The sequence below is a fragment of the Nematostella vectensis genome, chromosome 6, assembly GCF_932526225.1.
Source record: "Nematostella vectensis chromosome 6, jaNemVect1.1, whole genome shotgun sequence".
In the NCBI taxonomy this organism is placed as follows: Eukaryota; Metazoa; Cnidaria; class Anthozoa; order Actiniaria; family Edwardsiidae; genus Nematostella; species Nematostella vectensis.
The window spans coordinates 15148784-15161744 of NC_064039.1; the positions used below are offsets into that span (position 1 = coordinate 15148784).

At 40.9% G+C, this 12961-nt stretch overlaps 1 protein-coding gene across 1 annotated transcript; it reads left to right on the forward strand.

The window, feature by feature from the left end:
• Positions 1-4191: 4191 nt before the first annotated feature.
• LOC116619736 (fibroblast growth factor receptor-like 1) lies at positions 4192-12165 on the forward strand. The gene is made up of 5 exons (XM_032384818.2): positions 4192-4768; positions 8904-9191; positions 9522-9893; positions 11022-11075; positions 11685-12165. Exons 1-5 carry the CDS (start codon positions 4696-4698, stop codon positions 11882-11884), a joined length of 987 nt encoding a protein of 328 aa, XP_032240709.1. The 5' UTR covers positions 4192-4695; the 3' UTR covers positions 11885-12165.
• The last annotated feature ends 796 nt before the right edge of the window (positions 12166-12961 follow it).

A 12961-nucleotide genomic window follows, 5' to 3' on the forward strand; every position in this document is an offset into this window, starting at 1 on the left:
GAGCTCATGAATGCATCCTCTGGGTAACCGGGCATTAAATACATCCTCCGTCGCTGCCAAAAAAATAAAAAAAAACTTGGCGGAGGCTTAACTATGATGTGCGAGTTTGTGTAAAGTTGTGTAATAGCAGCAGTTTATGGTCGAATATCGTGCATTATATGTGAATCATGTGAATAATTTTCTTAGCAAAGGACAAGTAAAAGACTCGAATTTAAAAGATACAATATCAGCAGCAAACAACGCGAACATCAGCCCGTATTGTTGGCGGAGTTTTTCTCGACAGATGACAAGACAAAAGGACATGCTGATAGTCTCTTTATCTTTTGCATGCACAGGACTAATGACACAGGAATACCAAGTCAGAAAATGCTGCGACCAGGTTAATTACTATATAAACGTCCAAGCCTCGGAAACACGAGCTCTGCAATTATCTGTCTTCCGGCGTGTCCGATTCGACGTTCTCACCTCAGGAAATGAAAACCCCGTAACATGTATTCCTGTGGGAAAATTTCACTCGACATGCGGAGGGAATAAACGAAAGGTGCAGAGGAAATAGCAGGATAATACGAACTGGAAACACCTTGGGCCTCATGCGGAGAGGAATCTCTAGAACATGAACGAATGCGGCCCAGTTTGGTGAGACGCGATAGGTCATGTTAATAATGGTCATGTTAATGATAGCGCTACAAGGGCACCGCTTTGGTTTATAGCTTTTTTTGTCAGGGCTGAAAACCCGGATAACTCGATCTCTCTAATTCGGATCATTTTCCGTTTCCCTTGGATTATCCTTTTGATCGACTCCAATGCCTAATTCGGTTATTATCCTTCAATGAGTTCTAACGAGCACATATGGAAATAAGAGCAGTTAAATGCTTTCGACCGATGAATCTCGCTAAGTCTAACTAGCGATGTTTGCATCCCTTCACAGGCGCATACACAGGGTGTTGCGTACATCATACTTATGACTACGCACCCCACCCCCCACCCCCCCCCCCCCCCCCCCCCCCCCCCCCCCCGTACCCATCCTGGGTCCTGGGTACGCGCCTTCTTCAGAGTTTTAGTTAACGGAGTTCTGTTGAGAATAACTTTCATTAGTGCGTCGAGAAGTCTTTGGAGTACATAGGCAGATTGGTAGATATTGAACTAAAAATACCTGACAGTTCGGTCGTATGAATTGGCACCCACGCCAGATAACATTCTATGCAGTTTCATCTAGATATAAGATGATAGTATTGTAAAACTTTCTTTTTGCAATGAGATACATTGAAAGAGGTCACCCCGAGTGTGATAGCAAATAACACACAGATATAAAACAATAAGATAACCACAACGGGTTGGTTGACAAAGTAAAAACCGAATATAAGCACAGAACAGAACATTTCGTAGCCAAAAATTAGCCATTATTAGTAAAACAATATGACCTCTTCATCAGGAAATGGGAAACGCCTGGACTGGAAGGTAGCTTGAACTAAATTTACATTTAAAGCAAGCGCTTACCCTTACGATCTTAAAATAATGCATTGACCATTTTTTATCATTATTTTCTAACTGCAAAACACGACGGATGTGAGCGAGCTGGAATTAATACGACACCAGCAGGTGGGAAATGTGGGCGCCACGCACCTCAAACTCACAAAACTGGTATTAGCATCAACTTATCAACTTAATTGTAAACATCCCCTAGGTTATAATCTTTTATTTATTTTTTATTGAGTCACCATGTTCTCTCTTTCTTAATTATAATTGAACTGAGAGCTCTTGTACGTCATTTTATGTCAAGCATAAGTTTATTACTCTAGCGAAAAAACAGTAACATAACCACAGAGATTGTGATAAATTCGGTATTTAAATAGCAATAGCAAGCATCCTGTAAAAATTTCTTTAAAAATTTAGTGGAAGTTGTCGTTTTCCTATTTCTCTTTCCATTCCTTTTTACACTAGAGCCATCTTATATATTGGTAAGAATGACTAGGGGAATCATGTTTTGTGGTAATACAGATATTTCTTGAAACCGACGAATTCCCGAGCGGTTACCGCGCTATCGAAAACATTTTGAAAAACAAAAATAAGTGAGAATGATAAAAATATAAGCAATGTATAGAAACGGAAAGAAGAGAGGAAAAGATTAATATAAATGAAGAAGCGTGTTGCTAATAAAAAAAATGACCACCTCGATGGCTTGATGTGGGCGTATCATGAATGAACCAGTCGTCAGCGGGAATAATGATTGCATTTTCGGCTTTCTTTGTAAAAAGGACAAGAAACAACTAAATATCACCTTCAATATCATTATCGCAGTTTAACTCTCTATGATTTTTCCTAAAAAAACAATTAGTCTCTTAGGCAGCCATACCATAGCCTTTTTGATCGAGAAGTTCACACCTTTTTTAATTCCTCAAAGCAGCCCCAAAACTTTCTTAGCATCATTCTCTCTTTTTAGACATGTGTTTTTTAAAAAATTTTTGTATCACACACTTTTGGTTTACCGACAGTTGTGGTTGTTGTTTTTTCTAACGTGTCGAAGTAAAATGGGTAGGGCGCATACTCAGGATTGGCTGACGGGGGGGGGGGGGGGGTGCGCAGTCATAGGAATCATATGGAAAAAGCATAGTATATGAATATTCCTTAAAAGGAAATGACTTACTTTTTGGTCGCCAAGAAGGGGGGGGGGGGGGGGTAAATAGGCTTATTTGAGATTTTTTCTGTCGGCTAAAAGCCACACTCGCAAATAGAAGTTCTCTAATTGATGGGGGGAGGGGTATGTAGACCTTGGATCTTTAGCAAAAATGCTCTATAGAAACTTGAGATACGAAATACACAATTCATTTGTACACAATAGCAAGCGATTAGGTCATGTAAAGTTGTTTTGAGAGATAACTTAGAAAGGATGATCAAGTTAAAGGGTAACCACCTGAAACAATAAAATATCATCCTAACAAATGTGTGTTCGACCGAATCAGCACATACAAAAATAAATAATTTCCTGATTAACAAATAATTCAAAGGATTACTAACGAAGCGATAAGTTCATATCTACCACAATTTACAAACTCCAAAACCTCCAAGGGAGCATAATGATATATCATGTCTTTCGAACGGATAATTTAAAGTTTAATTTGAGTTTAATCACTAGAAACATAATGAGTGCGATTATGCAGGAAAACACTAATTCTACATACTCTTTTGGTTTGACTAAAATGTACATTTAAATAATTTCATAAAAGCAATCTTAAAATCATTGTTATCGATTTATTTTGTATAAAATATCTACTCATATCTACTGAAATTTAAGAAGGTCGTTAAGAGTATTTACAGCCTTAAAATGATACAAAAAATAAAAAACGGCCCAGCCTTATCTGAAAACTAGACGTTCTTATTAAAATAGAGGGCATCCAGTGAGTAAGTTTTCGTGAGTTTCACGGGTGATACATTCTCTCTGCAGACCCCAAGGCAACTAAGCAATATAATGAAAACCAAACGCTAGCTCGGGGTTCTCATCACGATCTCGATAAGATAAAAAAATAAATAAACAAGCAGGCTTTCGTCAAGTTCTGTTGTGTTTGGTGTGTTTGTATGTGGTTTAGCTAATATAAAATATATAAATATACGGAGAGAGAGAGAGAGAGAGAGAGCTAATTTCTAGTGTTTTACCGTTAACCGCCATCCGTTCAAAAAATCTTAACTTAAGCTATTTCTAATTTATTATTTTTAATTTTGGGAAGGTTTTGTGCACTTCGACAGCAATGTGGATATTTTTTTATTTTCCTGAAAAAAGCGGTTTCCTTGTATCGATATTATTGTCACACATGATAACTAGCGCTTTTGTATCAGCTCAACGCTCCTCGTTAGGAAATCACGTCAAATTGTCCAAACATAGTGTTTACAATTGTTTTCAGCAAAACACTAAAGTTTTTCAACACTGCCATTCAAAGTGTACCCACAAGAACCACATAACACGAGCGACGTGATAGAAAATAAAGAATAAGTACAAGCTTGCTGGGAAAACACGTCCTTGTTTGCAGCTCTGTCAATAGTCTCAGCTAACCACAATCAAACAACAGGGTGAACAAGACCACATGGAACCGGATAGTGGGCAAATACGAGTTTCTTAGTTCCCCTGCTTGAGGGATTTTGCAATTTCCTTGTGACGACTGCTGGGACACCCCTCGGAGGTGAAGACGAGTGCCGATTGTAAATAAACAAACGAAAGCAAGGTAAAGGATCGGATATGATTGGCTAGTTTCAAGCGTGACGTATGCACGCGTAAATTAGTGGGATCGTAAGTGCGCGCGAGCCTTGGCGTGCTGTCATTTAAGTCTTATGAACCGAGTTTAGTTGGACAAGCTTATTTTGACAAGGGCGCTGAGGATTTCATGATTGAAGGCTCGCAGATTGGTGTCGCATGTGCTGCAGCGAGCAAGAGTTCTTATGGAATGTTTATGAGTCCAATCTGTGTGCGAGCTTGAGGAAATGGACCGATTGTGACCATCCAATCAGCAGTGACATAGCCCGGTTCAGCACGATAAAAGCTTTGTCGCCAGCCCAAAAGACGCCCTTTGCGGAGAAAACCCTCCGCGCTGCTGATTCAATCAGAGGCACGTTAAGAAACAGAGAAGGACCGACATAGCACGCGCGATATCCACCCCTTACAAGAACAACACACGGAAACACAGAGAGACTTTAAACGAAAACGCCATGCATGCCACTGACGTATCGCTTGTGTTGTTACTTCTTCGCGGTATAGCGGCTCTGGCTACATCATCTAGAGGTAAGAGAATTATTCCTTCCCTAGAGTGCCTGTAGGGCTTAGAAAGGGTCTGTGAGCGGTGCTGAGGTCGTAGCGGATTTGTAATGTTTGAGGCACCCAACTGTTCAATCTGTTACTACACTGATACAACAGCGTGGGTTATTTGTCATTACGCACTTATTAAATTAAATTAGTTTTCTTTTCTTTCCTTTTTTTTTTACTAAGTAAATTTTGATATGCGTCGTGGAGGAACAAAAAAAATTAAATTGCAGATCACAGAATGACAAACATAAGTGCCAATTTAAAAACCCACGCAAACATAAAGGTTTAGCCATGAGTGTGCGTTGGTTTGTGTATACAGGGTAGCGCCGCGGGAGAATGCTAGAATGGCTGGGGTATTTTCATGTACTCTATCGGCATGTCATCGAAGCACTGCGATGGCAGATCTCAGGGCGATCGATCTGTTTGTCACCGCTTTATGAGATTTTTATCTTGGCTAAAATACAAGCGTGCCATTGCACGAGTGCGAGTATAACGGTGACACGGAGTCGGAACCTTTCGTAAAGGCGTCAGTAAAAGAACGCCGTTAGTGCGAGGGTGGAGATTACATACACCGCAGCGACAGTGCGCGATTTTCTTAAAACCAGTCGAATTTAGGGCTCACTCGTAAGGGCATTTTGAAAATGCCTGGAGATATGGTAAGCTGCAGCGATTGGAGAGATGAGACTTTAAATGTCTTAAGAGAGGCTTATAGAGAAGATCACCACAGATCTCAGCATCGGCACAAGTGCTATTATATGCGAAAATCCACAGGCATTGCGGATCCAATTGCACGTCCGATTGATAGCTACACGCTTTTCAATGCGCTAATAATCCATAACGTAATGAGGCATAAAACCATTAGCAAACTTTCACGAACGGCATGCCAATAAAATACATGCTCTCTCATTTTTAAAAAAAAAAGGATAAGTAGAGATGTAGGGAAAAAATGAAACTGTAAGCATCATTATTTTGTCAAGGCCGAAAGAAGTATTCTTACAACACAATGCGTTCTAATCATAACATTTTAGAAATGCAACACAAGCGCATAAAAATGTAAGATGTTATTTAGAACCTTCTTCAACAAGTATCGGAAACAGAAAACAAAACTATCTATAGAACAAGATGTTATTTTGATTACTCCATTTTTATCTTTGCACTTTTATAATCTCAAAAGGTCAACTATTACTATTATTCGAGATTTCTTTAGCACTGCGTGTTTGTCCTCAAAGCAAACGTAACTTCATCTGTCTAGCACAATGAGTTCCCTCACTTGACTTGTGCTAATTGTGATCAATGTTATCTCGACGGCTGGCTTCCCGTAACTGTTGGTTCTGTTGCCATTCTAGTAGTCAGCCAAGCATTTCCTGTGCCCCGGGACAAAGTCCTTTTACCGGAAATACTAAATACAGCGGAAGATACTCGAACTTATTTACACACAGATTGTCACAAGGGCTGATTTGGGAACTGGCCAAGCCACGGGGCTTTCTCGCTCTAAACCCCTATGGGGCTTAGGTAATCTTAAAACGTCCAGTTTGAAAAGTCGTAGAGCGTGACATTACGATATCCTTAGAGAGATTTAAGCCTTTTTATAGGACCATCAGGACGACATATGTTTCATTATTCTCCTCGTTCGGCATGCACGTCTTAGTGAGATAATGACCAGTCTTAGCGCGAGTAAGGTTTAAACGGATAAAATTTTGCAATGTTATACGAATTTCTTCAGATTAACTGGTCGTCCCTAGATGATTGTCTTTCCAAAAAATAAATTGAAGAATGCTTTCATCGCTTTCCGTGTGTCATATCAATGGAATATAAATTATAATAAAATAAGTATTTGTCGATTGAGTATAATGAGGTGTTAGGGGTTGAGCGAGGAAGTAGAATGACGTGTTAAAACCAGCAAATGTCAATACGGACCCTTAGGACAACACTGAGTTTCGTGCAGCTATGCAACCTCTATACCTGTGAAAATATGGAATCGCTATCATAAACGAATTAGGATCGGTAACGAAGATAAATTTGCCATCGAAGATAAAACTGTTCAATTTGATAAAAAAAAACATGTATTTAAGAATTTTAAGTTACGGAATCCTCTTATCAATTGACTTAGCGCAACAAGCAAGCATGTTTATCTCAATAAAAGGAGTGACCTTGGAACATTTCAAATGGCACTTGATATCAAGGAGACATCGATGTGTCCCCATTTCCTTATGGTCGTACAAAGATGGAAGTTGTAAGGGTGTGGTTCCTTGGTGCAATTAGCTCATGGTCGTCCAGAAAGGAAGTGGCAAGTGACCATACCGCACTAGCACCTGGCTGGGTAGACTATCAAACGCGAGATGAAATAGTCACCATGCTTTAAGTGACTATGTTACGCGAAATTAATTTGCGCGTAAAGACAATGTTGAGAAGTCTTGAAAGTTTTGCAAGATAACCCTGATTGTTCCAGCACATTTTCGGGCCCGGGGGCCCAAAAGGCCCTTAGCCAGGATTGCGGGAAGGGGGAGGGGGGGGGGGGGGTTCGTTTCCCCATTTTTCAAATCGGAAAATTTTTTTCTTAGGTAGCTTGTCCTATCTCGAAGCTCGATATTCGAGTGAGGGGGTTCTTCCGAACTCCCCGAAACCCCTGGCTACCGGCCTGCCTCTACTTTTCTCTACGTTTCACTTTCAAAACGCACCAAGAAAATCGTCATTAGACAAAATTTCGATTTTCTTTTTTTATGTAGATTTTTATCTTGTAGGAATTTAGGAATTGTCCCATTACCTCACTGGCAAAAGCATACACCAACCACATTGTGGTTTGATAAGTGCACTACAACGGCAATGACAATAACAAAAACCGGAAAGCTTAACCTTGCAAAGAGACTGGGCCAACATTAGAGATAGCTTAACATGCGTTTAGCAGAAGTAAGGTTCAATACTTAAAAGGTGGATAAACGGAAGAGAAATATTCGAAAATACCTATGGTTATCTGAGCTTTGAACCGGATGATGATTAAGCAAGGTGCAGGAACAATAGCACTACAATCTTTTTACGTTCCATTTACTAAAATGCAAATCATCGCTATGGGTACACTTATAGCAATTCTCGAGAATCGAAACGAAACGAAAGAATCGAAACCTTGTAGCGAAGTACAAACTACAGTCACTAGGAATTCCGTGTCGAGTCTCTTCAGTATCACTTGTGACTGGTGTTAGCTGCCTCTTGACGCTGTCTCAGCCGTCATCAAGCTTCTCATTTTGAGTGACAGCCTGTCAATTTAATCTGACACCTGAGAGATCAATGTCTCGAGACTGTCGTGGCCTTCTTGACCCCGCCTCTTTACCTGTCAATCACGGTATAGTAGATCCGCGAGCCTTGCGTACATCCTCCACGACTCGCCAGTGTATTGGGTAATACTCCCTGACAATAAATCTCAAGAAAAAAATTACATACAAATGTCATACGGATCTGACAAGCCTACTTTGCGCGAGTGTAGCTATATAACTAGATCAACCTCAACCATCCGTCCGTGATGACCATTTGCGAGCAAGCGAGAACCTCTGCAAACCACACTTCAAACAACTAAGGAAATTGCCTTAAAATACACCCTTTTTATAAGAACGTCTAATTTTCAGTTGAGGCTGGGCGGAGCATTTTAAGGCTCAAAATGTTCTTAACGATGTTTTTAGATCATAGTGTTGATAAACAGTGTTATGCCCAACAAATGATTATGGAGATACTTACAATTTTGAGCAATGTCAGCACTAAGCCTATAATACTGAGGAGAATTGACCACAAAAACAGATCTTATAAGCTGTAGACTTTGCTGTTTGTCTTGTATTCTAAACTAAGAGATGCGAGGTATGCAGGGGCAGATCTAGCTTTTCGCTAAAGGGGCGAAGTTACAAAGGGGGGAGGGGTTAATTTTTTGTTTTTGGCTTTCTGGCAGCCCAAAAGGGGGTTTAAACCCCCTAAACCCTCCCCCTTGATCCGCTGCTACTGCTATGAACGTGCGGAAGCACATGCCATCACCTTTTGGATTCATCGTTGAGCATTATGTACGTTTTACACCATCGAAACTCTGTCTGCAATCAGAAAACAATCAGAATAACAGCATGTTACCCTCCCATAGGTCCCCCATACTTTGCTCAACAGCAGAAGATGAAGGGCACGTTTATTGCATGGCCGGCGTGGCATACTATCAAACTCAAGTGTAAAGCTGAGGGAACACCACCATTGACATTCACCTGGTTAAAGAACGGAAAACCCATAACCCATCGCAGGCTCCAGCCCGGCCTCAAAACTAATCAATGGTACCTGCGCCTGCGAGACTTGGTTCCAGCGGACACTGGTGATTACACATGCGTGGTGTCAAATCCGTATGGCCAGATTAATCACACATACACGCTGCAAGTCGTGAGTAAGTGAGCATTGATCCCGTAGGGGTACTCGCTTGGTTTGACTACGGTGTTATGAGTGTGAAATCAAGACACATTCTTCACATGTATTCAAATGATGATAAGGCTTTAGAAGCAAACTTGTAAAGCTTTTTTAAAATAAGTCTCGCGCTGGTATGGGTATATATACGAGTAGTTTCTAAATCTCTACGACGAACATTCGCGCGTACACCATGCTGTGTTCTGGGGGAAGTAGTAAGGGGGGTGGGGGGGGGGGGCTCTGAAACTTTCACTAAATGTTTAATTTGCCTTGGAACACAGAGTTGTTAAAATAGTTTTTTTTCTATTTGCAGTGAAATTACGTACGAAGCCAATACTAAAATGCGACTATCCCAAAAACACCACTTCCGACATAGGTAAAAATGCTACCCTAGCCTGCATTGTAGCGGTCAGCGGTACACTACCCGACTTCCGGTGGATACGATGGAATAGTGTGCCTAATGGGCCCATCGACCTCGAGAGAGGGAAGTTTACCGTCATAGACCCCATACACTATAAGACAATACCAGTCGGCGGTGACTCCCAAGAGTCTGGGGTGGAGCTTCGTCTGGAGAATCTGACGGAGCGGGAGTTTGGGCTCTACACATGCGTAGTCAGTAATCACCTGGGCCGTGATTACAGAAGTGCGTTTCTATGGAGACGAAAACCAAAAAGACCTTCTCAAGGTAAGTCTTTTTAAGTTGATTTCAAGATAATTGTACAAGGAAAGAAAACAAGGGGATGGGACAGGAGTGAGTTTGTGGGTGGGTGGGAGGGGGAGCAACCTCATTCCCAGGGCCCTCTCCCTTTCCCGTCATTTGGTCGGCAGGAAATGGCTCTGGGATCGGCCACTGCGTTCTACATGTTGATTGGTCTGCGGCTAATTTATTCAAATTTTGCAGTGCATTTAAAATTAAACATCGAAAAAGCAGAGCCGCAGATCGACTGTTGGAAGCAGTGTTTTGTACACAAGGGAATAACAGAGAATTGCTTGGGATTTGTTTTCTACAACAAAAAGGCAAAAATATGTGATTGAAAATAAAATTCAAAAACAGCGCGCGCTCGTTTGATACATATCAGTCAATCTTGTTTTGAGAACTGTCGTTTTTCTAGCTCGCTCGGTTATTTCCTTATTAGGCATTACATACCATATTTGGGAGTCCGCTTCAATAAATTTTTCCGTTTTTTTTATCGCTTTAGAGCTTTGTAAGTTGATAATTTCCACGTATACTTGCAGGAATTCGTGTTTACTACGATTTTTCTGGCAGCCATCTTAGAAATGGAGCCTAGTCCCTAACGTTTTAGAATACCAAAGGTCTCCCGCGCGCTCGCCCAGACTCTTTTAGACCATTTAGAAAAACGACAGCCATTGATTGATATGTGACGTTATTTTCTTGCTCGTGCGTAAAAATAACGAAACCTGAAAAATACTTTGCCTCAAAGTCTTTACAGGCGCGTCCTTGTTTATGAATTGAAATTAACAAATTCAAATATTAAAAATCGCAGGAATTCTTAGCTAACCCAAACCGAGTGAAAACGGGCGTGACTTCCGACTCTGCCACCATCTTGTTTTGAAGATTAACATTGGATAATTTATGCTTATTTATTACACCAAGTAATCCACCCAAATGACAGGAAAGGGAGAGGGCCCTGGGAACGAGGTTGGGAGGGGGAGGTTATCGCTCGCTGAGTTTTTTTAGGCAGGATGGAATATTCCAGATGAATGATGTTAGGCTGCGCGTTGTAAAGGGGATCAGGGAATGGTAAAAGAAAAGTGATTTGTTAACTTAAGTGATTTGTTAACTTTTTTACAGCAATCACACGAAATTCTGTTGACAAAAGCGAGACGCCAACTGCAAATTTACAAAGTAAGTTGTTTTTTAAGTATCTCTGGATCGGTAAAATTTCTGTGTTGAACGTAAACGGTGGGATAAATCATCAAATTCGGCAAAGTTTCACAAAAAACCTGGCGAGAATCTAGATCTCGCGTGATATGCAACAGAAGTGCGATTCTCTTTGCCTTTTTGGGATTTCTACCGTTAGTTCGTTTCCTAGTTGATTTGCAAATGAGATGCTCATCTCAATAGTGACAGGGCCTTAGCAGGGGATGGGGCACTGGGGGCACGTGCCCCCCCCCCCTCCCCCAAATATTTTCTAAAATTATAAGGAAATGACCAGTAGGGGCGTGGCTGTGTCCCCCATTGTTTTCTTTTAATGTTTCTTCATCGTCCCCAATAATTAGAGGGCTTCTACCGCCCTAAGTGAAGTAAATCCGCTTGTAACACAGTAAATAACAATCCAGCCTACAAATAAAACAGCTCAATTATATCAAATTTCAAATCAAATAATACGGAGAAAAGTGAATTTTTTTTAAAGGATGAAAGGTTTGAATATTTCCACGTCAGTCGTATCTACAGACTTTTTCCCCGTCTGTTAACCAAAAGCCAACCTGATTAACCCATGTGTCTGCTCTATAGCGTCAAGAACCTCGACGCCGCTCGTAATCACAAATGAGATGTCAGACGCAGCAACGAGCACCGCGGCCGAGCCGCGTATCCCATTAAGCGTGTTCATAGGCGTTCTTTCCGCCTGGGCCACACTGACGGTCGCCGCCCTCATATGGTGTCACCTCCGAGTCAAGAAAAGCACCAGCGACAAGCATGAATCTTGGCTCTAGAGCCGCACCAGCCTGGTGTTATGTCTGGTCTTCCTGTGGTGATGTCATATTGCCAACAGGGAGCCCGTAGCACCACAGGAAAACCGAAAAGAAAGCCATGGCCTAGGCTGAATGAAATTGGACCTCACGACTGCGTACATGACATTTTAGATCTAGAATAATATTTAATCTTCGAACGTTTGTTATCTTATTCAATAGCGGTGTTATATAGAAAATGGAAACAAAAGTAACAATTGAGGTGTTATACATGCGAGGGAATGCTTATAAACTCTCAAAGGCGTTATTGAGTCGATGGACTGGCAAACTTTGTCGCGATTTTTGGAGGCGATTTTATCGCACCCCAAGACACGCGTGGAAATACACTCATTTTTTTATAAGAACGTCCAGCCTGAGATTTCGACAAATTTTAAACACGAGGTTCCTCTATAAGGGACAGCTCCTCCCACCCCTGGGCTCGAATTTGCAATTATAATTAGAACACTGCCAAACTGGCAGTCACAAGTTATGTCTCTTGTTAAATTGCTTATCTCTGAGCCTCAGTCAGCTGGAATAAAACATTTTTTTGCACAGGTAAAAAGACAGTTGTGTTAAGGGATCGATAAATTAGTGATTTGCTTTCCACTCACTTTTTCGGTGCAAAATTTTAAGTTTCGCGCTATCCATAATCTAACGCATCTGCATAAATTATTATCGCGCTGTGATAAAAATGCTCGTATTTTAGAGCGCACACAGTTTGGTATAGCATTATTTTACCATTTTAGGTGGACAAGTCTAGGAATGATATTTAATAAGGTTTAGAATATTAAATTTGAATCTAGCGCTCAGAGCAATTGTCCTGATATGTTGACTCTGATTGATAACTGATTGAGCCCGGGAGTTCCCTTTTATAGCGGAACCTCGAGTTTAAGAAAATATTTAGAACATGAGCACAGATAGCAGGAAAACCATTGCTTTGTTGGTCTGATGCGTTCTAAATTGCATGCAGAATATAATTGTGTTCATCGTAGTAACCATATATATTATTGCTATTGATCATTTATATTATTCTCTGGGTATTATATTTTTATTTACACTAAA